At 39.7% G+C, this 25,767-nt stretch overlaps 1 protein-coding gene across 1 annotated transcript in view; it reads right to left on the bottom strand.

Annotated features, from left to right (window-relative positions):
- Positions 1–25,379, bottom strand: part of AOX1 (aldehyde oxidase 1) — a 91,845-nt gene extending 66,466 nt beyond the window's left edge. The window contains exons 1-6 of the mRNA XM_056111776.1: positions 25,182–25,379; positions 14,492–14,549; positions 12,662–12,758; positions 9,001–9,109; positions 6,866–6,992; positions 3,848–3,909 (exon numbers count right to left, since the gene is read on the bottom strand). Coding sequence (XP_055967751.1) covers positions 3,848–3,909; positions 6,866–6,992; positions 9,001–9,109; positions 12,662–12,758; positions 14,492–14,549; positions 25,182–25,265 — 537 coding nt within the window. The 5' untranslated portion in view covers positions 25,266–25,379. The remainder of the gene's footprint in view (positions 1–3,847; positions 3,910–6,865; positions 6,993–9,000; positions 9,110–12,661; positions 12,759–14,491; positions 14,550–25,181) is intronic.
- Between the last annotated feature and the right edge of the window lie 388 nt (positions 25,380–25,767).

Raw genomic sequence — 25,767 nt, 5'->3', positions numbered from 1 at the left:
GTATTTTTCCAACTTTGAGACAAAACTGACAAATAAAATCATATACATTTAAAAATACAACATGATGACTTACATATACAAAATTTGCTAAATGATAATCAAAATCATGTCAATTAACTCTTACCTTACACAATATTTGTGTGTAATTTTATTTTATTTTTTTAATGTAGGAGTACTGCTACTTTTGTGTGTAATTTTAATATTATTTCTTCTTATTCATAAGAATTTGACATTTTCCCATTTATTTGTGTATTCCTTAATTTCTTTGATCAAGATAATATAATTTTCAATTCATAGGTGTTATGTCTCTGATGAAATTCACTCCTAGACTTTTGATTGTTTTGATACTTTTGTGAATGGAATTCTTTTCTAAGTTTCTCTAAGCAATAGTCCACTACTAGTACATAAAAATGTAATTGCTTCTGGATGTTAATTTCATATACTGCAACTTTACTAAGTTTCTTGATTAGTTCTAATCATTTTAATAGTGTCTTTAGGGTTTCCTATATATAAGTTCATGTCATCATAAGTGAAGACAATATTGCTTCTTCCTTTTCATATTTAATTTCTTTTATGAGAGAGCTAGACCATACCTGGCATTGCTCAGAGGACAATATATAATGTTCCTGATCAAACTGGGACCAAATACATGCAAGACACGTGCTTTAACCTCTGTAGTGCCAATTTGGATACCTTTGATTTCTTTTTATTGTCCAATTACTTCGGTAGGATTGAAGTTAGCATTCTAACCTTGTCTGTTCCTTATTTTATTCACTCCATTTTTTGGCTCCAGAAATTTGGTTGATTTTTTTTTTTCAAATACTTTCTGGGTTTTTTTTTTTTTTGTTAAACTTTAGTTTAGCTCATATGTTGTTTGTCTAATTTTAATAAATTGTCTGTTTTATTGTAACTCATTGAGCCTTCTTAAAACAAATATTTTGAATTATTTGAGAAAAGTTTCTGAGCTCCATATCTTTGTCAATTTCTGGAAAAGAGCAGTATTTCTTTGGTGGTGGTGTTTTCTTAATTTGTTATGTTCTTTGAAGTGCTGTCAGGTTCTGAAGTTCTGAGGTTCTCCTTGACATTTTTGATGAAAATTTCTTCTCCACACTCTTGTCCCCTCTTGAGAGGAATTTCCTAGAATTATATGCCTTCCTTCTATTCTGAGAAACAAAGCTGAGTTTGCTCTGCTCTCCCCAGGGCATTAGTGAATGTTCAAATCATTGTGGTTTCTCCCAATCCCACAGAATCAGGCCTTCCATGCAACTAGCTATCTACAAAGGCTAGAACTCACTGTCCTCTAGGCTAGTGCACAGTGTTCCAAACACAAAGCAGGATGTGGGTGGGGACGCTTAGAACAGTGGGGATATTTTTTTGGTCAAGTGGGTGGGACAGGTCAGAATCTGCATACAAAATTTCTCCAGTGGCTCATGAATTTGTCTAAGAGAGTTCATAAAGCAGTTAGTGGTATCAATTCCCTTGTCAGTCTCTGAGAGTCCTGGTTACTCTTCTTCAAATGATTATCCTCCTGAGCCCCCAATCCCACCCCTCAGTGTTGTTGCTGGGGTGAAAAAGAAGTGAGCCTCTGGCATCTTACCATATAGTTGCAAAATCAGGTGTCCACTCAGATCTTTTCACTTTCTCCCACAGGAAAACCTATGAATCTGGAAGGTCTCTCCTACACTAAGCTTATCACCTTGGGCGACACTGTATCACTGTATCACTATCATCCCGTTGTTCACTGATTTCCTCGAGCAGGCACCGGTAATGTCTCCATTTGTCCTAGTGCTGAGGTTTTAGCAAATGCCACATTGGAGACTCTTTCAGGGTCAGGGGAATGAGACCCCATTATTACTGGGTTTTGGCATATCGAATATGCCACAGGAAGTTTGCCAGACTCTGCCATGTGGGCAAGATACTCTCAGTAGCCTGCTGGATTGTCTGAGAATGAGAACTAGACAATAAGAGGTCAAGTGGCTGCATTTCCATGCGCTTCTGGGAGCTTCCGGCACCACAGCACTGGGGGAAGTTGATAGGTGTAACTAGCTACTGGAAGATGGGGGATCTGGGTGGAGGAGGCCCAGTCCCGATTCGAGCAGGCTTGGAGATTGCAGCCCTGGGTCCCACACACCTGCATTCCTCTGCTGGTTCCTTCATGCGTGAGGCTCATTCAAGTGTGTGGAGAGTGGTCTTAAGCATGGCTGTGGCTGGTTTCTGGTGGTCTTCAGCTGCCGGGGCTCTGCTCGGGGTGAGGAGGGAAACTCAACCTGCCCCGCTCCAAGGGGCCCCAGTGAGGACAGCCAGGCATGGGGCTTTGATGACACAGAGAAAATGAAACTGTTTTCTCATTCGATTCAATGCAGCCAAAATAATGGGTTTTCTTTTGCTTCGAAAGCATGCAAAAACGTCTTCACTACAATCCTGGACTTCCAAAAAGGCACCCTCATCCATAGGTGGTTGTCAAATCTATGTTCTTTGCAAGGGGGAGATGGCCAAAAACTACAGTTTCACCATTGTATTGCTGTCAATGCTCTAAGGTCCAAGTCTTGATTCAAGTCTGAGACCTGACCCTCACCCAGATGGAGAAGCAATTGGTTTGCTCTCAGGAGGCCTGTCATCTGAGACCAACTACTGAAGCTGGAAACAAAATGCAAACCTGGGATGCAAAAAGCAGACCTCAGAAGCAACCCCTCTCTTAAAGCATTAAAAAAAATCCCAGGTGTCACATAATGCAGAAACAGCATTATCAAATGTTATAAGACTCGTGTATAACTTAACATATCCAAACTAACATCTAATAAAAATTCTGAGCTCATGAGAAGTTTTTAATAGCAGTGATTATTATATAATTTTAAAAATGTCAAAACATTTTAAATAGGGGCTGCAACGATAGTACAGTGGGTAGGGCATTTGTCTTGTATGCAGCCTACCCAGGTTCGATTTCCAGCATGCCATATTAAACCCGGAGCACCGCCAAAAGTAATTCCTGAGTGAAAAGTCAGAAGTAACCCCTGTGCATTGCCAAGTGTGACCCAAAAGGCAAAAAAAATTTAAAAATAAAACATTTTAAATATATTTTAAACAAAGGTTGGCACAGCAGTAGAAATTAACAATGATGCATATTTATATACTCTTTAATAATAACAATTAACAAGCAATATTATCATGCTGTTTTTATAACGTACTGATTTTGTAGTTTCACTTCCAAAGGACAGTCTTATTGGTTCCTCATTTCAAGGTAGTTTGTTGACTTGTTCATCAGCAAATTGATTATGTGGCTACTCTACTGGGTGCCTATGCCCAGCCCTGGGGATGCACAGCCTCTGGTATCAGGCCGCTTGCTGTGCAGTAATGAGAACCAGAAGGAAGTGGGAAGCCTTAGTACCACAAAATCTGTGATGGGCAGAGGGCTGCAGGAGCAACAGGGAAGGGTACCTGAACCAGACAAACAGGCCGGGTAGGAGCCCTTGGGATAATGATCTCATGCCAATATCTAAGTATTTAGGTGTTCCTGACAAGCTCAGTGATTGAAAAGAGTTCTTCCCAACACCAAACACGAGCAGTAGTCACAGACCTTCAGATAAGAAGTTTCCCTTGTTGGTTGGGAAAACTGGAGATAATGGTGGTGAGAAGGCACAATGTTGGTGGAACTGGTGTTGATACATTGATTGTCTATAAAAAATCATCATGAGCAACTTGGTAAACCATAGCTGAGAATGAAATCTACATATCAGTAAAAGAAAAAATTCTCTTTGTTAATAACAAGTTCTTCTCATTAGTAATAACTATTTTCCAACTCTACTGTTTTGTTTCATACATACTTAGTAATGTATTCCTTCCTACTTACTTTACAGAAAGTCTTGCAAGCATCAATTATGGGCCTGTACCCAGTACACCGACATAGGTTTCCTGAAAAAGAAAAACCCACTCTGATTACTCAAGTAGCCCTGAAGAAGGCCAAGTATACCAAATGCATGATAGAATAAGGACTCCTGTTCAAGAAGGAAGCCCTATTGGATATTTCAGTGCAACTCATAAAAATAAAATTTTTTCTTCAGAAACTTGGGATTTGGAGTTTAGAGTCTTCAAGTAGAGTCTTAAAGCTCAGATATGCATACTAACTGCAAATAATTTTTATATCCTCTTTGGTAGGTGGTCAAGGAACAAAATAATATTTTAGTAGAAAATAAAGTCTCATTTATTAATTATAATTCACATATCAAGAATATAAAACATTAACATATATTGTAACAACATATATTTGGTAAATAAATTCTTACATAATTGTTGTTACATAGCTAATATTTATAATTTAGAAAAACACAGTAAACTACTTTAAAAAATCAAATAGTATCTAATGTGTACATAGCCACCTATGACACAGTAACCTGTTTTTGTAAGAAAGATACCAAGCAGTGCCTATAGCAGGCCCAGGATTCTCTCCTGACTGAACTAAGGCTGGTTGCAAGAAAGGCACATACCTTAATCTCTATACAATCTTCCTGCTCTTTATTTTATTATGAAATAAACTTTTATTCTTACATAGAAATACAAGAGAAATAAACAAAATGCATATACAAAATTCTCAATATATTTTTATTCCCTAACACTGAAAGTTTATCAACAGGAGTATCAATATAGTATAGAACATTCATGCAATGGAACAATATTTGCCAATTATAAAGAACTATTCACATTATACTGAGTGAAAGAAATAAGAGACAAAAGTATACTCTATGATTTTACCTGCAAACACTGAAGAGTAGGCAAAAATTAATCAGCAATTGTAAATTTAGAATAGTGATTACTTCAGAGGTGGGGCATTCTGAACTCTTTGTCAAGCCTCTTGTCAATCCATTGGCTATATCTGTGGGGGTTGATTTCTGGGCTCTCAAATCTATTTCACTGATCTGTGTGTCTATTTCAATACCATTTTGTTTTCATCACTATGAATTTACAGTCTATTTTAATTTTGTTATTTTTCAAGAGTGTTTTTTGCTATTTAAGGCCTTTTATAGTTCCAAGAAAGACACATGATTTTTTCCTCTATTTTTGTAAAAAAAAAAAAACCATAGGAATTGCATTGAGCCTACTTATTGCTCTAGCTGATAGTCATTTTAATAATGCTAATTTTTTCAAGCCATGAACAAAGCACTTTACATACCTTATATCTTTTATATTCTTTTCAACAACATATTTTTAAACTTTTTAATTTAATACAAGTAGTATTTTCATTTTCAGAGGCCCCCACATGTGAAGTAAACACAATAATTTTAAGCCCTAATCTCTTTCTTGCAATATAGCCATATGCAAGAGCTAAGCTTCAGCTGAAGAAAAGATCAAATGCATCCATACAGCAGCAAAGGTGGTTTGGTACTCTAGAAGCATGTGGCCAGTGTTTCACATGCAGTGATCCACAGTTGCCATTCTCCCTCCATACACAAATCAAGAGTTGACCTTGAAACACAAAGTCACTAAAGGGAGTTCTCTGGGTTCTCATCTCACAAATCTTCATTCTTTAAATAGACAATGGTTGCTCTGTATGTGTGAATTTTATACTACAGACTTCAAACTCCATTCTAGTAATGGGTTAAACTTAAAAATGATGCTACCATAAAAAAGCCATAATTATCACCACAGGTCCATAAGAGTCAGTGAGGTCAACCACTGTTGTGATTTTGCAGCCATATGGTAACTCCAACTATGGTTCCTGCATCTGGAACCTAATGGGATATATCATTTGCTGGTGGGTTCTCTACTTTTATTTCTACATATATGAAATAAATAAATCTAGAGTGCCTATGTTTCAAAAATAAAATAAAAACTACTCAACAAAGTGTAAAGTATCCTACATTTGATAGACTTCCTCATTTGTTTGCATCGTAATGGAAACAAACGTATAATAAAATCTGAAGGAAATCAGACAAAAGACAATTTATGTACTTTCTCTGTCCTTCTTACTTCCATTTTCTATGGTCTTCATAGGATGCATTTGCTAAGTAACTTGTACATTTGAGTTTTGATCACTTGTTTGCAAAGATAATAGAGTTGTGGAAAGTTCTACCAGTAATAGAAGTTGGGAAGCTATTTTTTGTCACTTGTTTAGGATCTTATCCATTGAAACCTACCCTGCCCACATATACTGAGCTCCAGAAATTGATTTAAAAGCTCTGGAAAAGACAGTTCTCTGAAATAAGTATCATTATGATCTCACCGTCTTTGATTCCACATTGTATTCAATTCTCTGATATTTGCCACGGTCCTAAGGGACTCAACAATATGGGAGAGCTGTGGTAGACAGAAGCATGTACTCTTCCCAAGGATAAATAAATTAGTTTGATCATTATTATAAGAAATAAGCAAACAATAAAAGGTGAGAGATCCTTATAGATTAAAAAAGATTTAAGAAATATATCTACCATATGCAGTGTGTGGATTCTGTTTGAATCTGGATTTGACCAAACCAACTTCTCTACTTCTTTTCCATATAATTTTGAATAAATTATCCTAAGTTTCAGTTCCTCTACCAATAAAATGACATTTTTTTGAGTGTTGGGGAGGTTGGACCACACACAGTGATGCTCAGGCACTATTCCTGGCTCTGCAGTCAAAAATTACTCCAGCATTGCTTAGGATCCTTATGGGATTCTGTGGATTAAACCTGGCTTGGTCACATGCAAGTGTCCTATCCACTGTACATCATTCTGGTCCCAATAAATATGATTTTAATATTAACATGCAACTTATGAAGTTATTAGAAACAGTAAATTAAATGATATACACATAGCATTCAATATCATCATTGTAATTCCAGTCAGCAGCAACAGCAGAATCAAAAATAAAGGCACACACACGTATAACCTACCACCAAGGGCATCAGTTAACTGATCCAGAGTGGGTTCTGGATTGTTCCTTAGAAGGCTATAGATGGACATCACCATCCCAGGGGTACAGAATCCACACTGTGTGCCATGACACTTGGCAATCCTCTCCTGAAATCACAGAAATGTCATAACTGTAGAAACTTAGTTCCCAGCCCAGGTCTACTTAATGAAAATCTACATGAATTACATGCACATTCAATAGGAGAAAAGGTCCTGGTAAGACCTTCTCATTCCAGCTGCCTCCCTGCCTGGGCTAGGCAGCTGTGCTCACTACTGCTTATCAGCTTTTGAACTTGTCTCAGCCTTTAGAATCAATAGGGGAGTTTTAAATTTTCTTGGACTTAAGCAACACCCCAGATCTATTCACAGAATCTCTGAGAAGTGAGGAGTGAACTTTTAAAAATTCCCTGGAGTTTTTCTATTTGTAATCCAGAATAGGAATCACTGTGATGAAAGTTATACTCTGGAAGTCCTTCAGAGAACCAAACAAATTACATTCAAGTTGAGAAAAATTAAAAACAACCTCAATCATTTTCTGAATGCCTTTGAACCGACCACGACTGCCCTAATACTTTAGAACAAGGGAATTTGTTTCCAAAGTACCATCATCAGCCCAGAAAATAATCAAAAGGGTATCCAATGTTGCCTTGATTTCTTGCATAATCCTTTTTCCCTCCTCAGCTTTCTTCTTTAGGTCTAACTTCAAAGGTGCAGTCCCAATTTGGAAGCTATCTTCTGGCTATACTATAAACATAGGAGCTCAGCAGAAGTCACTAAAAATTATTTTTATGCTTGCAAAAAAGCCAAAACTTACAAGGCAAAATTCACTCCCTTTAGGTAAAAAGGTTTCATAGAAAATAGACTCCAAGATTTCTTCAGTTTTGGGGAATTTCAAGTCTGTTTAATTTTTATTAGTGAAACACCATGAGATACAGTTGTAGACTTACACATTTTTGTGCTTGGGTTTCAGTTATACAATGATCGAGTACCCATCCCTCCATCAGTACCCATTCTCCACCACCACTGATCCCAGTATCCCTCCCACCCCCCATCCTTCCCATCCCACCCTGCCTCGGTTGCAGGGCAGTCCCTTTTGTTCTCTCTCTCCTTTTGGGTGGTATCATGCTAAGTGAAATGAGTCAGAAAGAAAGGGACAGACATAGAAAGATTGCATTCATTTGGGGAACATAAAGTAACATAAAGTCAGACTATTTTCCATGCAACTCTTCTGTTCATTTCATACTTGCTCCTTAAAAGTGACCTTCAATTATTTGATCATTGTATAACTGAAACCTAAGCACAAAAATTTGTAAGTTTGCAACTGTACCTCATGATGTCTCACTAATAAAAAAAAAAGTGACCCTCATTAATTTAGACAGAATTAAATAGACATGGCATTTGTATTAGGCATTAGGCAAATTATTTAAGGAGTCAGAAATCATTTGAAGCAAAATTTAAGTAAAGTGCTGTATTAGGCGAAAAGCCTCAAAAAATCACTGATAACTCCTATTATCTGTCTTTTGAGAAAATCCTCGAATTAAGTTCTCAATTTAAGAAATCTTCATTTGTAGCAAAAATTTTCATTCAGCTTTAAAATCATATTACTTTTTACTACGTAAAACATCAGCTACAACAAACATTTATCTCTCAATTCACATGGTTTGTTTTGAAGAGGTACAATAGACATGTGAGAAAGTTCTAAACCATATTTAGAAATTCATAAAAGAAAGTTCCCAGGGCAGAGTGATGGTACAATGAATAAGACATGTACTTTGCATTTAGTTGAACCAGGTTTGATTCACCACACTGCAGATGGCCTCCCAGTACTGACAGGAGTGATCCTTGTGTACAGAGAGATCCCTGAATCAGGAGTAAGCCCCAATTACCACTGATTTGGGCAAACAAATAAACTAAAATGAAATAAAATATAATTTAAAAGCCTCTTCCCAAGATGTCAATCACAAATTCCCATTCATTCCAGGTTTCTTTTCTGCCTCTAACTACACACAATCTATTGAGAATAACGGGCATCAGAGCCCAGATTTCCATCTTCTCTCAATTTCAGTGATTCATCAGGTCACTATGAGCATAGGAACTCCCTGAGAAAGAAGCTCACCTGCACAGGATGAATCCTGGTCTTGGTGCTTCCTATGCCTTCAACTGTGGTGACAGCAGCCCCATACAGAGAACAGATTGGGGTAAGGCAGGCATTGACTGGATAATGTCTTCAAAGAGTGAAAAAGAAATACAAATTACATTGCATCTAGGGAGAAGGGGGGTCTTAGCATTCATTAACCCGTTTAATGTGGCAGGCTTCACTTATATACACAGGTTTCACTTATACATTTCATCCTCAGATCATGTTCATTTTACAAAAACTGAATCTTATAGAGATTTTGCCGAGGTCACAGCCAGTGTCAAAGAAAAGATTCAAAGTAGATGACCTAATCCTAACTCCATGGCAGTTTTCCTAACTTTGTTCCCTTGAGTGAGGGGCTGACAATCTCCTTTCTAGTCACATGGGACCAATAATTTATAGTATTTTTCATCTTCGAGGAAGATAATGGGGCAGGTATTGATTAAGCAATAGAGTGAATATGGTATTATATTTCAGAAGAATAAACAGGGTATAGATATATAATTCCTCAATCCTACAAATCAGCTGCTTGAAAATGCCTAACTCAGAATGACTCTTAAAGAGTTCTATTTAAATGTGGGATTGGTGCTGGAACATTGCATATCTAATACTCAGCTATAAATAACTTTGTAAAGCATGGTGCTTTAATTTAAAAAATTTAAATTTAAAGAGGTTGGTTAAACAGAACTGCAAGTAGACAATAAATATATAAAGCAAATGTTCAACTTCAAAAATAACTGAGTTCCAAATTATACAGCAAAAAAACACCATTTTATCAAAAAAATTTTAATCTTAGTACCCATTACTAGCAAAGGTTTGGGTAGAACCAATTTGCTTTCTATAAGATATAAATCTTTTGTAAGACGTTTCATTAAAGGCATAAAGACCTATAAGATGCATGCATTCTATTACCATACAATTCCATTTCTACATATTTATTATAGTCATACAATTAACATAAATCAATATGAATGTTCCCTAGAATGTTGCTTATGATAATTAAAAAACAGAATGCAATCTATGTGAGCATTCAGATACTAGTTTTGGCATAGAACATATACAACATTAAACAGAACATATACAACCATTATAAAACATAAACAAACAACAGAACATATCCAACCATTAAAACTACATTTATGGGCTGAAGAAATAGCAGCTGACTTGGAGCAGAAAAGCAAATGGACTATGTGTTAAACCGCGCCACCATGCCTGCCCGGAGGGGAAAGGGTGTTGCTCCATTGGCCCAATCCTCTCTGGAAAGAAAGATGGCGGCCGCACGGGAGCCTTGTGGACAGCAGGTTTGAGCCGGGGGTGGGGGGTGGCAGGGGCCTCATGGGAAGTGGGGCATTCTGGGCCGTCCTTCATGCCCGACTGAGGTCACCAGCTGCCCCCCACGAGCGGCTCTCCGGCACGGCCACGACTCCAGAGCACAGAAACCAATCTCTTAACTAACTTTTAATAGAAATACTTCCAGGGTTAATAAGTAAAATAGCAGAAATCCAAAACTGCGCGGCCGCAATAGCGGCCACATGACATCATTTTATTCTTAAACCCATTTGTAGAAAGCAAATCATTTCACAACGCTGTTTCAGCATATCTGATTGGGGGGGGGTCGTAAACTCTAAACAATAATTGTGCATCTTCTATCGAAACAATGTATCTAGTCAAAGTAGATAGAGTATTAACTAGAACTCATCTGCCTCACAGGAATTGGGAGGGGTGGGAGGTGGGGTTCTATTGGGTTTCGCAGTTAAAAATAAGTATTGGTAAAGGGAAATGTGTTTGATACTTACATGACTGAGACCTAAACCCGAAAGCTCTGTAACTTTTCCCACAGTGATTCAATAAAGAAATAAATTATTAAAAAAAAAAAAAAAGAAATAGCAGCCGACCCTGCTTCAATTCCCAGAACCACATGGTTCCCTAAAAATGTCCTGAGAGTGACCCTGAGCATATTGCTTTGAATAGTACCCCAGCACCAATGGGAATGGCCCTCAAACCCAGAAAAATTTATATATATTATTCACGGTCCACAGTCACGGTCCTCCCGTTGTTCATCGATTTGCTCAAGCAGGCACAGTAACATTGTAAGACTTGTTACTATGTTTGGCATATTGAATACATCACGGTTAGCTTGCCAGGCTTTGCTGTGCGGGCAAGATACTCTCGGTAGCTTGCCGGGCTCTCCGAGAGGGGCAGAAGAATCGAACTCAGATCGGCAATGTTGGCTGTGTGTAAGGCAAACGCCCTACCCACTGCGCTATCACTCCAGTCCTATTTATTATTAATGAAAATAATAATACATATGTAAATAGTGAGAATATAAACAAAATATATTGGTTTCTAAACAGTTTAGGCAGCATTCTACCATTGTAAATGCAAAGAGAAAAATGGGAAGAATATTATGCATTTAAACATGACTTATGATATTTGCTGAGTGTCTATTGTGTACCCATTAGAGTTCCAGGTGCTAGAATTCATTGGTGAATAAGATACCTTTGTAGGAGTATAACCTAGGAAAGCAAAATAGAAAATATATCTCAACACAGACAGTGCCTAATTTATACACAAATTGAGATGTGGGAAGTGCTATAAATAAGTTAATATGAAGTTGCCAAGGTGAGGTGGTGCATTGCCATTTAGGAGGTGGTCAGGGAAAAGTTGCCAGTGCAACACTGTGACTGGAATCTGATGGATTTTTTTAATCCAAATGTTTATAAGAAAAGACAAAGAAACAGACATAGTAAAGTGCACAAGCCCTGAAGCAGGAGTGGGTTTGGGGTATCTCTAGACAGCAAAAAGGCCAGTGATATTGAATAACAGTAAATCCAGGGGATATAACAGGAGTAGAAATTGAGAAACAGACAGGAGTAATATAGGTAACATTAAAGCTTCATCAATATAGGTCAGGGGGTTAAATACTGATTCTAAAACTAAGCTTTCAGTTTGACATAAAAAGTTGTAAGACTCAGATTCACTCTAAAATCTCAAACAGGCCAATATTAGGTAAATAATGAAATTTTTTTAAAAAAAGTTTTAAAGTGTTTAAGTTTGTAAATGAGTTCACAACTTATTCAAAGATCCTTAAAAGCGATTGGTGGAATTACTTGACTTCTTTTCAAAGAATAGCAGGATTTGTGAGTTGAATATAAAAGGTTTTAAAGAAGTGTAGAAAATTGAGGGCTAGAAAGATAGTATAGGAGATAAAATGCTTGCTTTTCATGTAGCCAACAATGGTATGATGCCTGTTACCACACTGATTCCTCTCAGTACTGCCAAGGGTCACTCATGAGCACAGGAACAGGAACAGCCCTTGAGCACTGCCAGGTGTGGCCCCAAAAAAAGCAAACTTCATTCAATACATAAAGAAATTTTGTTTTGTTTTGGGCCACACCTATTGTGGCGACTTCTTGTACTGAGTTGAATTGTATACAAGAGCCTTACCTCTGTGAAATTCACTTACCTTCTGAAAGTGCCTTTGTTTTCAAACCTACTTACCATATATTTTTCACCATTGTATCTCCAGTGATTAACACCTTTTTGTCACATAATGTATGTTCAATATATGTTCAATGCAATACATGTTCAAATAAAATAATAAAAGTTCAAAACTAGTTTTGGTTTTTCTGCAAGGTACCTTATCTTCTTGGTGACAGGGTTGTATCGCGATATCATCACGGTGCAAGCACCACAGCCTCCTCCTCCACAGCCATACTTAGTTCCTGTGAGTCTGACTGGAAAAATTATAGTTAAAGATAATGCACTTTTCATAATTCTCTTTCTTATATCTCTGACCTTAGGAGACAATAGCAGCAAAAACTTTTTCCATATGTATTTAAGTTCAATATATATCTTATAAAATTATGTATGTGTGTTTTAGCACAGCGGGTAGGGCGTTTGCCTTGCACGCAGCCAACATGGCCGACCCAAGTTCGATTCCTCCGCCCCTCTCGGAGAGCCCGGCAAGCTACCAAGAGTATTCGATATGCCAGACACAGTAACAACAAAGTCTCCAATGGAGACGTTACTGGGCCCGCTCGAGCAAATCGACGATCAATGGGAGGGCCTAGATATATATAACATATGGAATATTATATATATTTATATATAGAATATATATATTTAGAACCTTGTAAATTCTTGATTTCTGTGTGTATGCTGTATCTTCTCTTCTTTCAACACAAGCAAGATGCCAAAAATAGGGCCAAGCTGAAAATATAATGGTGCATGTAAGTACATGGGCTTGAGTGTTTGAAAGTATGAGTGAATTGCACATTTATTTGCATGCTTATCTGTATCTCTGATAACATACAAAGTGATATGTCAGACTGTAATAATTCTTGGAATATTTATGTCTTATTATCTACATTTGTGATTTCTATGCTCCTCAGTGGCGGACTGTTAGGTATTTCCTGATATCTATTCTTTCTTCTTCCACAGCAGAAACCCCAATTTATAAACTAATACATGGTTGCTCAGAATAATATAGATAGTTGGCTATCTCTCTCTCTCTCTCTATATATATATATATTCATGTACACATATTGCCAGCCTTTTTTGTAGCTAGAGGATACATAAACAGTGGCAGGAAATGTAATAAAAAATGTTAAACATAACTTCTAGGAGCGAAATTTTCTCATTTTTTTTCTTTTCCAGAGAATATGAACTATCATTATGAGAAATAAATAAAGCTCTATTTTAAAAAAAATAATATTTACTGCTCTTTGGGATTTTCTGTTACCGATCAGTAAACCGAATATTACATAATACACTGGTATCATAGACAATAATGAATTAATATTCATTATTTTACTGTCATGAATGAAGACAGACAGTAAAGATTAAAGATCATGAATGACCCTCAAAAGCTAGTAACTCATGAGTTGTATACTCTTTGTGTAATTTCACTCTTTTCTGGGGAAAAATGTATAAACTCATATTGTCATATAGATTTTTGCACACAGTTTCATAGATCTCCGGAAATCACTGGGGGTCATGCAGAGCTAATTAAAAATCTATTCTTTAATTGATCTTTATTCAGGAATTTTAGAAAGTTATCTCAAGTAACATTTTTAGACTTAATTTATTAATTGTCCTTTTAATAAGTCTTCTATACTTCCTGTTTCTAATGGACACAATGATTAGTCCTAAAGGACAGAATGTCAGTACTGTGACTGTTAATTCTAAAGGATGCCTAATTAAGTCCTTTTAACATCAATTGCTTTAATTCCTATTTCTAGTTTTACCATTTTGCACAATATATTTACTGACAAATTACAAATTAGGAAAAACCCAACAACCCAAATTGTGCATTACCTTAAAAGCTATGATATACAAGTTTCTTAAAGATTAAAATAAAGCCATAAGAAAAGGAAGATGACTTGGTGTGACTTGAAAATATATTTTAAGTATCATCTGATGAAGATATTACAGTTATACAAAAATACACACTCAAAACAAAGGATACGATTTTTTCTCAGATATGGTAACAGCATCATTTCAGGATCAACATTTTTTTCTATCACCTGTACCAGAAGAAAAACAGTTAAGTGTTAAAGTTAAAAGACACAGAGTAATATTTATATTGGAACACTATAGGCAAATTTATCCAAATGCACATCAGTTAAAAGTTCTGCTCATATTTTCAATTTCACTTAGGATCTGTAGACCATCTATGATTAAAAAAAAAAACACTCTTTGTAGTCTGACACTTGAGGCCCTGTCCTTGGTGCTGAATCATCACATTCTACAAGGGTGCAATTCTTTCTTTAGGGTCCTGTTCAGATTCTCCTAGAAAGTCTGAAGCAGATGAGGGCAAAGATATTAATAAAGCATAAAAGATACAATAGATAATTTTATTATAGAGACATAGACATATAGTTTCCAGACTATAATATCACCTAAGAAAGTGATACAGCCTTGGCAGAATCTCCTGCCCCTGTGCCAGGCTGTCTTCACCGGGGCACCTGGGAGGGGGGGCGGGTTGAGTTTCCCTCCTTACCCCAAGCAGAACCCTGGCAGCTGAAAACCACCAGAACCCAGCCGCAGCCATGCTCAAGGCCACTCTCCACATGCTCAGACAAGCCCCATCGATGAAGGAACCAGCAGAGGAACCCAAGTATTCAAGACCCGTGGCTGAGATCTCCAAACCTGCTCGAATCAGGACTGGGCCTTCTCCACCCAGATCCCCAGGTTTCCAGTAGCTTGGTATCACACCCAAAAACTGCCCTGGTGCCATGTAATCTCATTAATGGTCAAGATTCAGAGACTATAAAATAAAGCTCCTGGAAGAGAGCGACACAGTATTTCCTGGAGAGCATGGCCACATCTTATACTAGCCACATCTAGCCCACTGATGTACCTAAAGTAGCTCAAATATGTTTGGTTTTAAAATACTTGCTTTTATTCTCTTACACACTGGCTTAAATGGCCCCAGAATGAAATACAACAAGCTTTACACACTTCCATCTTATTGTGGTGGGAAGATGCTCACTGGTTGGGTGAGTGTTTGAATATTATCTGTAATGAACTATTTTCAACTACTTTATGAAAATAAAATGTATAAAAATCGCAAAAAAAGTGAAACTGATACAGCCTTACAAAAGAGTGGTTTGCACAAAAGTCAGATCAAAATAGATTAAAGACTTCAATATCAGACCTGAATCCATAAGGTACATGAAGAAAAATATAGGCAGAACCCTGCATGACATTGAAACTAAAAGCATGTTTAAAGATGAAACACCATTAACCAAGCAAATTAAAACAAAGATAAACAAATGAGACTCTATTAAACTAAGAAGCTTCTGCAACTGAAAAGAAACAGTGACCAAAACACAGAGAGAGCCCACAGAATGGAAAAATTTATTTACCCAATACACAGCAGATAAGGGGTTAATATCCAGGATATAAACAAGACACCAGTAAAACTTCAAAAGAAAAAAAACTAAAAACCTACAACCCCATCAAAAAATGGGGAAAAGAAATAAACATATACTTTCTCATAAAAGAAATACAAATGTCCAAATGGCACACGAAAAAATGCTCTACATTGATAATCATCAATGATTATCAGGGAGATGCAAATCAAAACAACAACGAGATATCATATTATACCACAGAGACTGGCACACATCAAAAAGAACAAGGACAACCAGTGCTGGTGCAGATGCGGGGGAAAAAGGGACTCTCATTCATTGTTGGTGAGAACGCACATTGGAAGACAACATGGGTATTCCTCAAAAAACTAGAAATTGAGCCTCCATATGATCCAGCAATACCACTTCTGGGAATACATTCTGGGGGCGCAAAAAAGGCACAGTATAAATGACATCTGCACTTGTATGTTCATTGCAGCACTGTTCACAATAGCCAGAATCTGGAAACAACCCAAGTGCCCGAAAACAGATGACTGGTTAAAGAATTTTGGTACATCTACACAACAGAATATTATGCATCTGTTAGAAAAGATGAAGTCATGCAACTTGCTTATAAGTGGATGACATGGAGAGTATCATGCTGAGTGAAATGAGTCACAAAGAGAGAGACAAATATAGAAGGACTGCACTCACTTGTGGAATATAAAATAACATAGTATGAGACTAACACCCAAGGACAGTAGAGGCAAGGACCAGGAGGACTGCTCTATGGTTAGAAGCCTGCCTCATGTGCAGGTGGAGAAGGGAGTTGGGATAGAGGAGGGACTACTAAGTCAATGATGGTTAGAGAGATCACTCAGGATGGGAGGTGTGCTGAAAGTAGACAAAGAACCAAACATAATAACCTCTCAGTATTTATATTGCAAACCATAATGTCCAAAAGTAGAGAGAGAGTTAAAAGGAAAGTGCCTGCCACAGATGAAGATGGGGTGGGGGTGGCAGAAGGGATACTGGGGACGTTGGTGACATTGGTAATAGAAAATGTACACTGGTGGAGGGATGGGTGTTCAATCATTGTATGACTGTAACTTAATCATGAAAGCTTTTTAACTATCTCAAGGTGTTTTGATAAAAATAAATATATAAAAATAAAATTATTGACTTGTTTACCATATGCAGAGAAGTAGTCTACAGTAAGATATCACAACCAACCACGGGGAAGGAAGGAAGGAAGGAAGGAAGGAAGGAAGGAAGGAAGGAAGGAAGGAAGGAAGGAAGGAAGGGAGGGAGGGAGGGGGGGAGAGAGGGAAGGGGGAAAAGAAAGTAAGGAAAGAAAGAATGGAAGTTAAGGAATAAAGGAAGGAAGGAAGGGAGGGAGGGAGGGAGGGAGGGAGGGAGGGAGGGATGAAGAAAGACAGGCAAGCTTTGTGTTTCAAGTTATGAACAAGCAAACAGAAACAAAGAGGTGCAAGCAAAAAGTCAGTTAAGAAGTTCATGTGTGCTGCCTAACAGTAGTAGAGAACAGCAGCCTCACCTAAGAGATGGGATGGGAAATGTGATGGCTTATGTTTTATAAAGCGATCACATTTCTATTTTCTGATTAAAGATTTAGATTTTCAGATTAAAAGAATGGATTGAAGCATTATTTGCTTCGCAATTATAGAACTAGAGTTCATCTTTCACCACCACATTGTACTAAATTTCCCTTCTTGGAAGCTGATAAGAGGGCTTATATGCTTATTCTATGAATGTTTCCTCACTCTCAATTCTAAGTAGCTGTGTGCCAATCACCAGTGTCAAATATGTGTTCTAAAGAAGAGGTGTGATCATGTGTGTTTATGCACACAAATAATGTAAAATGAGGGAAGCGGGGGCGTGTCTCCACCACAGCCATAAAGATGTGACACGTATACTCATGAAATGCTACTCAGCTATTTTTTAAAAAAAGAAATTGTGACTTTTGCAGAACCAAGAGTAGAACTTGAGGTTATTATCCTAAGAAAACTAAATTAGGAAGTGAAAGGTGCCACCAGATGATTTCCTCATGTGATACATAAACAACCAAAACAAATGAATGAACAAGTCCCACCACAAAATAACCATTAGTCTTTGAAAAATACAGCAATTATCACAGAACAAAGGAAAAGAGCCATAAAAATCAGTAAAAGGGAGTCAATCTGATCATGGGAGGGGCATTAGAAGCTTGGTGATGTGGACAGTTAGGCTAATACACATAGAAAAGTGTGAAGCAAGGGGGCTGGAGAGATAGCACAGTGGGTAGGGCGTTTGCCTTGCACGCGGCCGACTCGGGTTTGATTCCCAGCATCCCATATGGTCCCCTGAGCACCACCAGGAGTAACTCCTGAGTGCAGAGCCAAGAGTAACCCCTGTGCATCGCCAGGTGTGACCCAAAAAGCAAAAAAAAAAAAAGTGTGAAGCTGCACACTCCTGAATTGTATATGGTATTGTGAACCAGTGGTAAATCAAAAGCATTTTAATTGAAGAAGAGTTTCAGTAAGAATACAGTAAGAAATTTAAGCTCCTTGGCCTAATCTATAATACCTCTTTGATAAACTGCCCACCATCTCCTGCCATGCAATCCATGTAACTTGAGCCCCAGTCACATGTGAGAACTGGCAGTTCCAGCACTGTTTGAACTATTACCCTTCGTTACTTTTTTTTTCTTTCCTCCCCTTCTTTTTGCTGTTGTTTCCATGACAACCAGGGGAAAGTCACACACCCTCATGATTTGGAGCTCACGGGTCTGATGTCTGGCTGTGGTGCTCATCAGTCTTTGTAGCAGTGCTTTCCATGTTCACATACTTTTAGTTCTAGCACTCAAACATACCTGGTTGTGTGCTGGAAATCTCACCTAGTTCTAGCATGCGGGAAGGGGGTCCCAGGCAGCAAAACTGCAGGGATCATGCTCAACTCATGTAGGTGGAACCAGGGATCAAACTCACAACCTCATGCTTGCAAGGCAGGCTCTTTGCCACCAGGCTCTCTCCACTGCACTTTCATTCAAGGTTGGATCTGTCTTGAAAGTCCCTCCTCTTCTTTACTTGCTAGAATCTATGTCATTCTAAGCCTTGCTCAAATAATCTCTCCTAAGTGTGTGGTGTTTGCGGGGGGGGGGGGGGGGGTGCAGGGGAGAGGTTGAAGGGAGTTAGGGAGTTACTGCCATCTACTATCCCTCCCAACTCTCTGCTTCAAATAACCACCCTCCTGTGCCAATACTAATACAGCCAATGTCCATACATCTTCCACAGAGTTTTTTTTTACCTTACCTCATAATTATTTGTGTATGTTGCATAAGCTTCTTTTGATCCTGAAAGAAACCACTTTTGTTCATCTTCTTTATGCCAAAAATGAAATAAAGAACTGGGGATATATCATAGGGCTATAATAATTGCTAGTTTGGATTAATATCCTGGACATGATATATATGTATATAAGTATTATATATATATATAATTTACTATGAGAACACTCAAGAGGGAAGGGTGATTTCTCACAGAACAGAAGAGAAGAAAAGAAAACAGAAAAACAACAATAACAGTGGCAGAAGCAATTGGTTGATTTGTTCCATCAAGCATGCTCTCTTTTTTTCCTTCCTAAAACAGGGCTGAAATGCTCAGAACTCCTGTGCTATCTTGGCCCATAAGACCACACATAAATAGCAGCAGAGAAAATAGAGAAGGAAACTAGAAGGAATCCAAATGATAAATCAAAAACTTCTGACCAGACCTCTAATGTTTATCCTCTGGTGTTCCGTATGTAAAGGTAAAAATGACTTGTATTTTTCTTAAACCACTACTAGTTTGTGCCACTTGTATTTGAAAGTAATCCCAAAGAATACGTATGATGGTGAATCCACAGAAACACAGCTCTCACAGAGAGATAATCTGGGGGCCATAGATGGCTAGAAAAAAAATTAGGCCTGAGGAATACTTGCATGTTTGGAACAAGCAAACTTTGGCTATTTGTTCTAGGAAGATGTCTCAGGAGACTGGCGTCTGCCTCAAAGTGCAAGCTTCAAACACATTTAGTTTCCTTGATTTGTTGGATGGCATGTTTGGAGGTAGAAAACGAGAACATCTTGCCTGCAAGCTATTCATGAGAGTCTTAGAGTGAAAGGGATATCGGTGAGGATAAGGCACTGGATGGAGGATGGTGGGGAGGTTACGAAAGAGCTAGCTCACTGACTCTAGTTCTCAGATATGATGCCAGGTCTTGGTCAGGGTCGTTGCATATTCCCTCTTGGTTCAGCCTCGGGGTGTTGCAAGGCCCTCAGTGTCTCCACTAGCCCTTGGGGAGATTTCAGGTTTATACTGGACAAGATTGAGAAACCACTTTCCTCTAGTCCTGGTGAGAGAGTCCAAGGGGGACCTTGCCAGACACAGAAAGAAGAGAGAGAAGGTGGGGAGAGAAGGAAGGAGAAGATAAAAATGAAGCTGAACTCTTTACAATAGCCAGAAACTGGAAGAAACCTGAGTGCCCAAGAACAGATGACTGGTTTAAGAAACTTTGGTACATCTACACAATGGAGTACTATGTAGCTGTTAGAAAAGATGAAGTCATGAAATTTACATACAAGTGGTACAATATGGAAAGTATCATGCTAAGCGAAATGAGTCAGAAAGAGAGGGATAGACATAGAAAGATTGCATTCATCTGGGGGATATAAAGTAACAAAGTATGAGATTAATACCCAAGAATAGCTGAGATCAGCACCAGGAGGATTACTCCATAACTTAGAGGCCAGCCGGGTATCCTAGAGGAAAGGGCAGTTCAGAAAGAGAAGGGAGCACCAAATAAAGGATGTTTGGAGGATCCTCCCAGGAGGGGAGATACATGTCGAAAGTAGACTATGGACTGAACATGTTTGCCACTCAATGCCTCTTTTGCAGACCACAACACCCAAAAGGAGAGAGAGAACACAGGGGATTGCCCTGCCACAGAGACAGGGGGAATGGGGGGATGGGGGTGGGAGGGATATTATCCATGGTGGTGGAAAATGGGCACTGGTGGAGGGATGGGTATCTGATCATTGTATAATTGAAACCAAAACACAAAAAATTGTAAATCTACAACTTTAAATTTTTTTAAAAAAAAAAGAAAAAAAAATGAAGCTGAGTGATAGCACAGCGGCCGACCTGGGTTTGATTCCCAGCATCCCATATGGTATCCCGAGCACTGCCAGGAGTAATTCCTGAGTGCAGAGCCAGGAGTAACCCCTTAGCATTGCCGGATGTGACCCAAAAAGTAAAAAAAAAAAAAAAAAAAAAAAGAAGAAGAAGTTGAGGGCCAGAGAATACAATTAGTAGAGCACTTGCCTTGCAGGCAGTCAACACGGGTTCGATCCCCCGCATCCCATATAGTCCCCTGAGTACTGTCAGGAATAATTCCTGATTGCAGAGCTAACAGTAACTTGTGAACATCATTGGTGTAGCCCCCAAATAAAACCAAACCAAAAAATTAGGCTGGGAATTATACAGACAAGCAAAGCTGAAAGGTGGGAAAAGGAAATAAGCAAGCATCACAGAACAATGCCCACCGCCTTCCTCTGTCCATCCACTCCCAGATGGCATAGAGCAGAGTCAGTCCTTATCCAAGCCTTTTATCTCTCTGAGCCCTTCTATCCTATAGTCCTTCTATCTGAGCCAGGTCCCCACAAACAAAACAAACAAACAAACAAAAAAACCAACTGAAATTTATTTTAACTGATGGTTCTGCCTGACTCCACCCAAAAACTTTTTGAATTATTAGAACCATTCCATCAGCTTAGAAATTTCAGTCTTGTAAACCAAAGTGATAGTGAAAACACCAGCCAATTGATGCACTTTTAGTTTTATTTCTGGGGCTGCTTGTATGCAAAGAAAGTGATTGACCCCTGAGCTGTATTCCTGGCCCCTTGAGGATGGCTCTTTCCATATTTGCATAATAATATGAATATCAAAACCTTTTTTGTTGAACATATGTTTATGCAGCTAATGCCTAATGACTCTTTTCAGCCTCTGGGACACTTCTGGGCAGAATCTGGCTCTAGACACTAAGCAAATGAGTTCATTTCCAGTTCAGATACCAACCATCATTTCCACACATCAGTGCCCAGCATCTTGCTAACCACTCTCCATGGAATTTAATTCGCCCCAATTCTGTAAGATAAAGTTTAACTATATGGCTTCTTTTGCAGAGGAGGAAACTGAGAAAAAAAATATAAGAACTTTGCCTGAGGCCCCAAGTTGGCTGAGGAGCTGAACAGATCATTCAGGATTTTGTCCAAAGCTCACTGCCTTGATCTTTATCTGTCCCTCACTACCACATAGACTGGCATGCTTCAGTCCTGGAGTGGAAGCTGAAAAATAACATCTAAAGTATTATTTGCTGTTGAGTTCTTTCTCCCTCAACTCACTTGCTAACTTGGTCATCTGTTCTGGGGGGTTGAATGGAGCAAAAAACATCTTTTCATAATATTCAGAACATTTCCCATAACCAGACCTCTGATCAACATGCACATCTCTACATAGCCTTAGCCCCAGTCCGATGATACCTTTTGGTAAACTAAGGGGGTTTTACAAAAAGCACAGACTAGAGGCTAATTATATTACTCAGCATCTCCTATCTTCTAAACTCTTTTCTAAAGCAAGGTTTTTAATCCCAGAGGTCACGTTTGACATCAAGACCTCTTCTCTGACAGTCCCTCTCTTACTCTTCTTAACAGTCCTTGTCCCACTGTGATTTAATTCTTCAAGTGTGCCAATCAGACCTGATTATGAGAAACAAACACACCCCTAACAGAATTTAGAAGGGGGGAAAGGAAAGAAAATGGCACAATGTCCTGAGCCAAAAACAAACAAACAAACAAAAACCAGTTCTGAATCACTTCCAAATGATCACAGGACACTTGGACCACAGATAAAACAATTCCCATGAATAAGAACCAGCTTACGTATTTTTAAAAATCAATATGGCACAAACCATGGTTAACCATTAAGCTAAAAATATCTCTCTACCACCTGTTTGGGGATAGGAGTTAGGAAGGGGAAGAAGATGGCAGAAATACCTGCTTCCTCATTTAACCAAAACACTTAGCATCACCTACAAAGGCCTAGTCCGTGGGCTCTTGTCTGGTTCTACCAGTCCTTTTTCTATCCCGCAGCACAGGAATTCTCGAGTTGGAGTTGTGCTGTACATGCATTCCCTGTTTGAATGTTCTTCCTCATGCTCCACAAGTTTGCTCCTCACTTCCTAGCAGTCACAGTTCAACACCCTCTTCAACAGCCATCCGATCAAAACGGCAGTTCCAGAGCTGGGAGACAGCTCAAAGAACTGGAAAACATACCCCAGGCACTAAACTCCCTGCCCTTTTGGCGAGTCCTCAGAGCAGCCTACAAGTCCCCAAAACATTGCTTGGGAGACCCCAACAAAATGGCAGCTTCTGCTACTCTCTCTTTACATGGCTTTATTTTTCATACTATTGCTTTCTCAATGCCTGACATTATACATTTCTATTTATTTATATGTTGCTTTTCTGTATTCATACCAGCAGACACCAGGTAGTTTCTGTGCTCTGGGGTACCCCCAAAAGCCCCGTGAAGCCTTCTGTAGCCTTAACCAATAGTTAGATGGGAAGTCATCACTACAGATGAAGTAAGTGGTGTTCACCCCTTTTTACAGCCACTGGAAGCTCTGAAAGGTGAGCTAATCAAAGCCTTAGTTAAAGTCTAAATTCCTAACAATACTGTCCAGTGATACAAAAGAAGGAAAGTGAGCTAGTGCAGACTCTTCACACCATTCTCCTGTTTCATACCCCTGACCACTCAGTGAGGGGATCCTAGCTCCTAGGAGCTCTTACCACAGACCAGAAAACACCTGCTCATCTTCAATGCAGATAGTGGAACTAGAAGGAAGTTTCTTGGAATCTAGAAACTGTACTGTTTGTGTGTGGAGGGGTCACTTAAGAAAGAAATATGGGAGTGGAGCTCATGCACAATTCAATGAGCCTAATCAGTGGCTGAATAAATAGCAGTACTCCTACATAAAAAAAAAAATTTAAAAAATAATAAAAAAAAGAAAGAAATATGGGAGGTCAGAGAGATAGCAGAGTGTGTGGGATGCTTGCCTTGCACATGGCTCATTTGGCTTTGATCTGTGGCACCTCAGAAGTGATTCCTGAGTACAGAGTCAGCAGAAACCTCTGAGTAAAGCTGGGTACAGCCAGGAAGACAGAAAAGGAGGGGAGGGGAGAGGGGAGAAGAGAGAAGGGGGCACAAATGGGGAAATCTAGTCCAGCACTTAGAAGGGAAAGACCTGGTGAGTCACTTTCCTTGGTTCCCCACTTGGCCCTTTGGTCATCAAGGAACGTTTGGCCATCCCTAAGCAGAGGCAGGACTCCCAGGGGCTCTGCAGGCTCCGCACCACAAAATGCAGGCAATACAGTTCAGTGTTGTAGTCAGCACTCAAGGGAACCTTCACCTGACTGTCTCAGTTTCCCCTTTGCTAGGGACAAACTATATTGTTACAGTATTAAGGAAAAACAGAGAGTGTTGAAAGGTGCCCTCAAATATCAAACTGAAACTGCCCCAGGGGTTCTGCAGAGTCAGTGAGGATTCTGGAAGGCCCGACAAAGATACAGACACCGAGCCAGAGGGAACCCCATCCAGATAAGAGAAGGGTCTCTTAAGAAGCTGTACCTCTGGGTACTGCACAGCTAGGAGCAAGCGGTGACTTGGGCAAGTCGCAATTTGGTGACCTGAGAAATGAAGGGGGTGGTTTGAATTCTCCATGGTCCTGTCCCGGCTGGTGAACTTCCCCAGCTCCCGTAAACCAAACACAGACATCGCTTGGAAGGCTGCTCGGGTTGTTAGCGGTGGGACCCCACGAGTAAGGAGAGCGCGCGCCCCGTTCCCTTACTTAAAGCGTGCGAAGGGTTGGTGATCAGCCAGTACAGCAGAGAAGGGCAAGGACCTTCGTGGGGGAAAGATTCAGAGCAATTCCTACAACTCTTTGCCGGGAGTGGGGCAGGCGGTCTTCAGGTAAATGCCTCTTCCAAATCAGATGTTTGCCGACTTTTAGTTACCTCTGAAACCCGCACCTGTCGGAGCACCGCTTGGCCAGGCAGCCTGTTACAAGGCACAGCGGTAAAAGCGCGGTTTTAAGCTTTATTGCACCCGAGAACCGATCCTGGAGGGTGCACTTTGCAGCAGAGCCCCGCAGCCCGAAGAGCAGCCCGAGCCCGCCCGGGCCCGCGCCCCTGGGTCGCCCGCCGGGGACGCTCACCTTGCGGCCGTTCACGTAGAAGAGCAACTCGACCGCCCGCTCCATGCTCGCGCCGCTCGGGTCCACTGGGGTCGTCGCGGGCATCTGGGATTCTCCCTCCTTCCCCCCAAGTCGCTGGCCAGGCCAAGTGAGATCGGGCGGCTAGACCCTCAAGTCCAAGCCACCCCAGAGGAGAAGGTACGGATTAAGAACCAAAGTTCCGTGAGCGCCGCGGCAGGAAAACTGCCCCGGAAATCGGGCGTCACCGGAGCCTGGCTGGGTCGGGACTGAAGGTTTTTTGGCGAAGTGCCCTTGACCTCCCCGCCCGTGGCGCTGAGCTCTTTCCTACAGGTCCTGCGGGGTCTACACCATCGCTTCTGTTTGTCTACGGTTTTTTTGTGGGCTTTTTTTTTTTTTTGCCCTTTTTTCAGCTAGAGCTGAAGTCGGGAAACGAGTCTGTTTGCCCCTCTCCTCCCAGCCGCGCCTGTTGCAGCTCTTAATAAACAACCTCGTTTATCTACAACGTTGTGATAGAGACAAGGGGAAGGGTAGGGCGAGATCAGGAATGTGGGCCTTAACAGAAAAAGGAATCCCCTGGTATGGAGGG

This window comes from Sorex fumeus, unplaced genomic scaffold, assembly GCF_029834395.1.
Source record: "Sorex fumeus unplaced genomic scaffold, SorFum_2.1 ptg000014l, whole genome shotgun sequence".
In the NCBI taxonomy this organism is placed as follows: domain Eukaryota; kingdom Metazoa; phylum Chordata; class Mammalia; order Eulipotyphla; family Soricidae; genus Sorex; species Sorex fumeus.
This window is presented reverse-complemented; position numbering and strand designations above follow the sequence as displayed.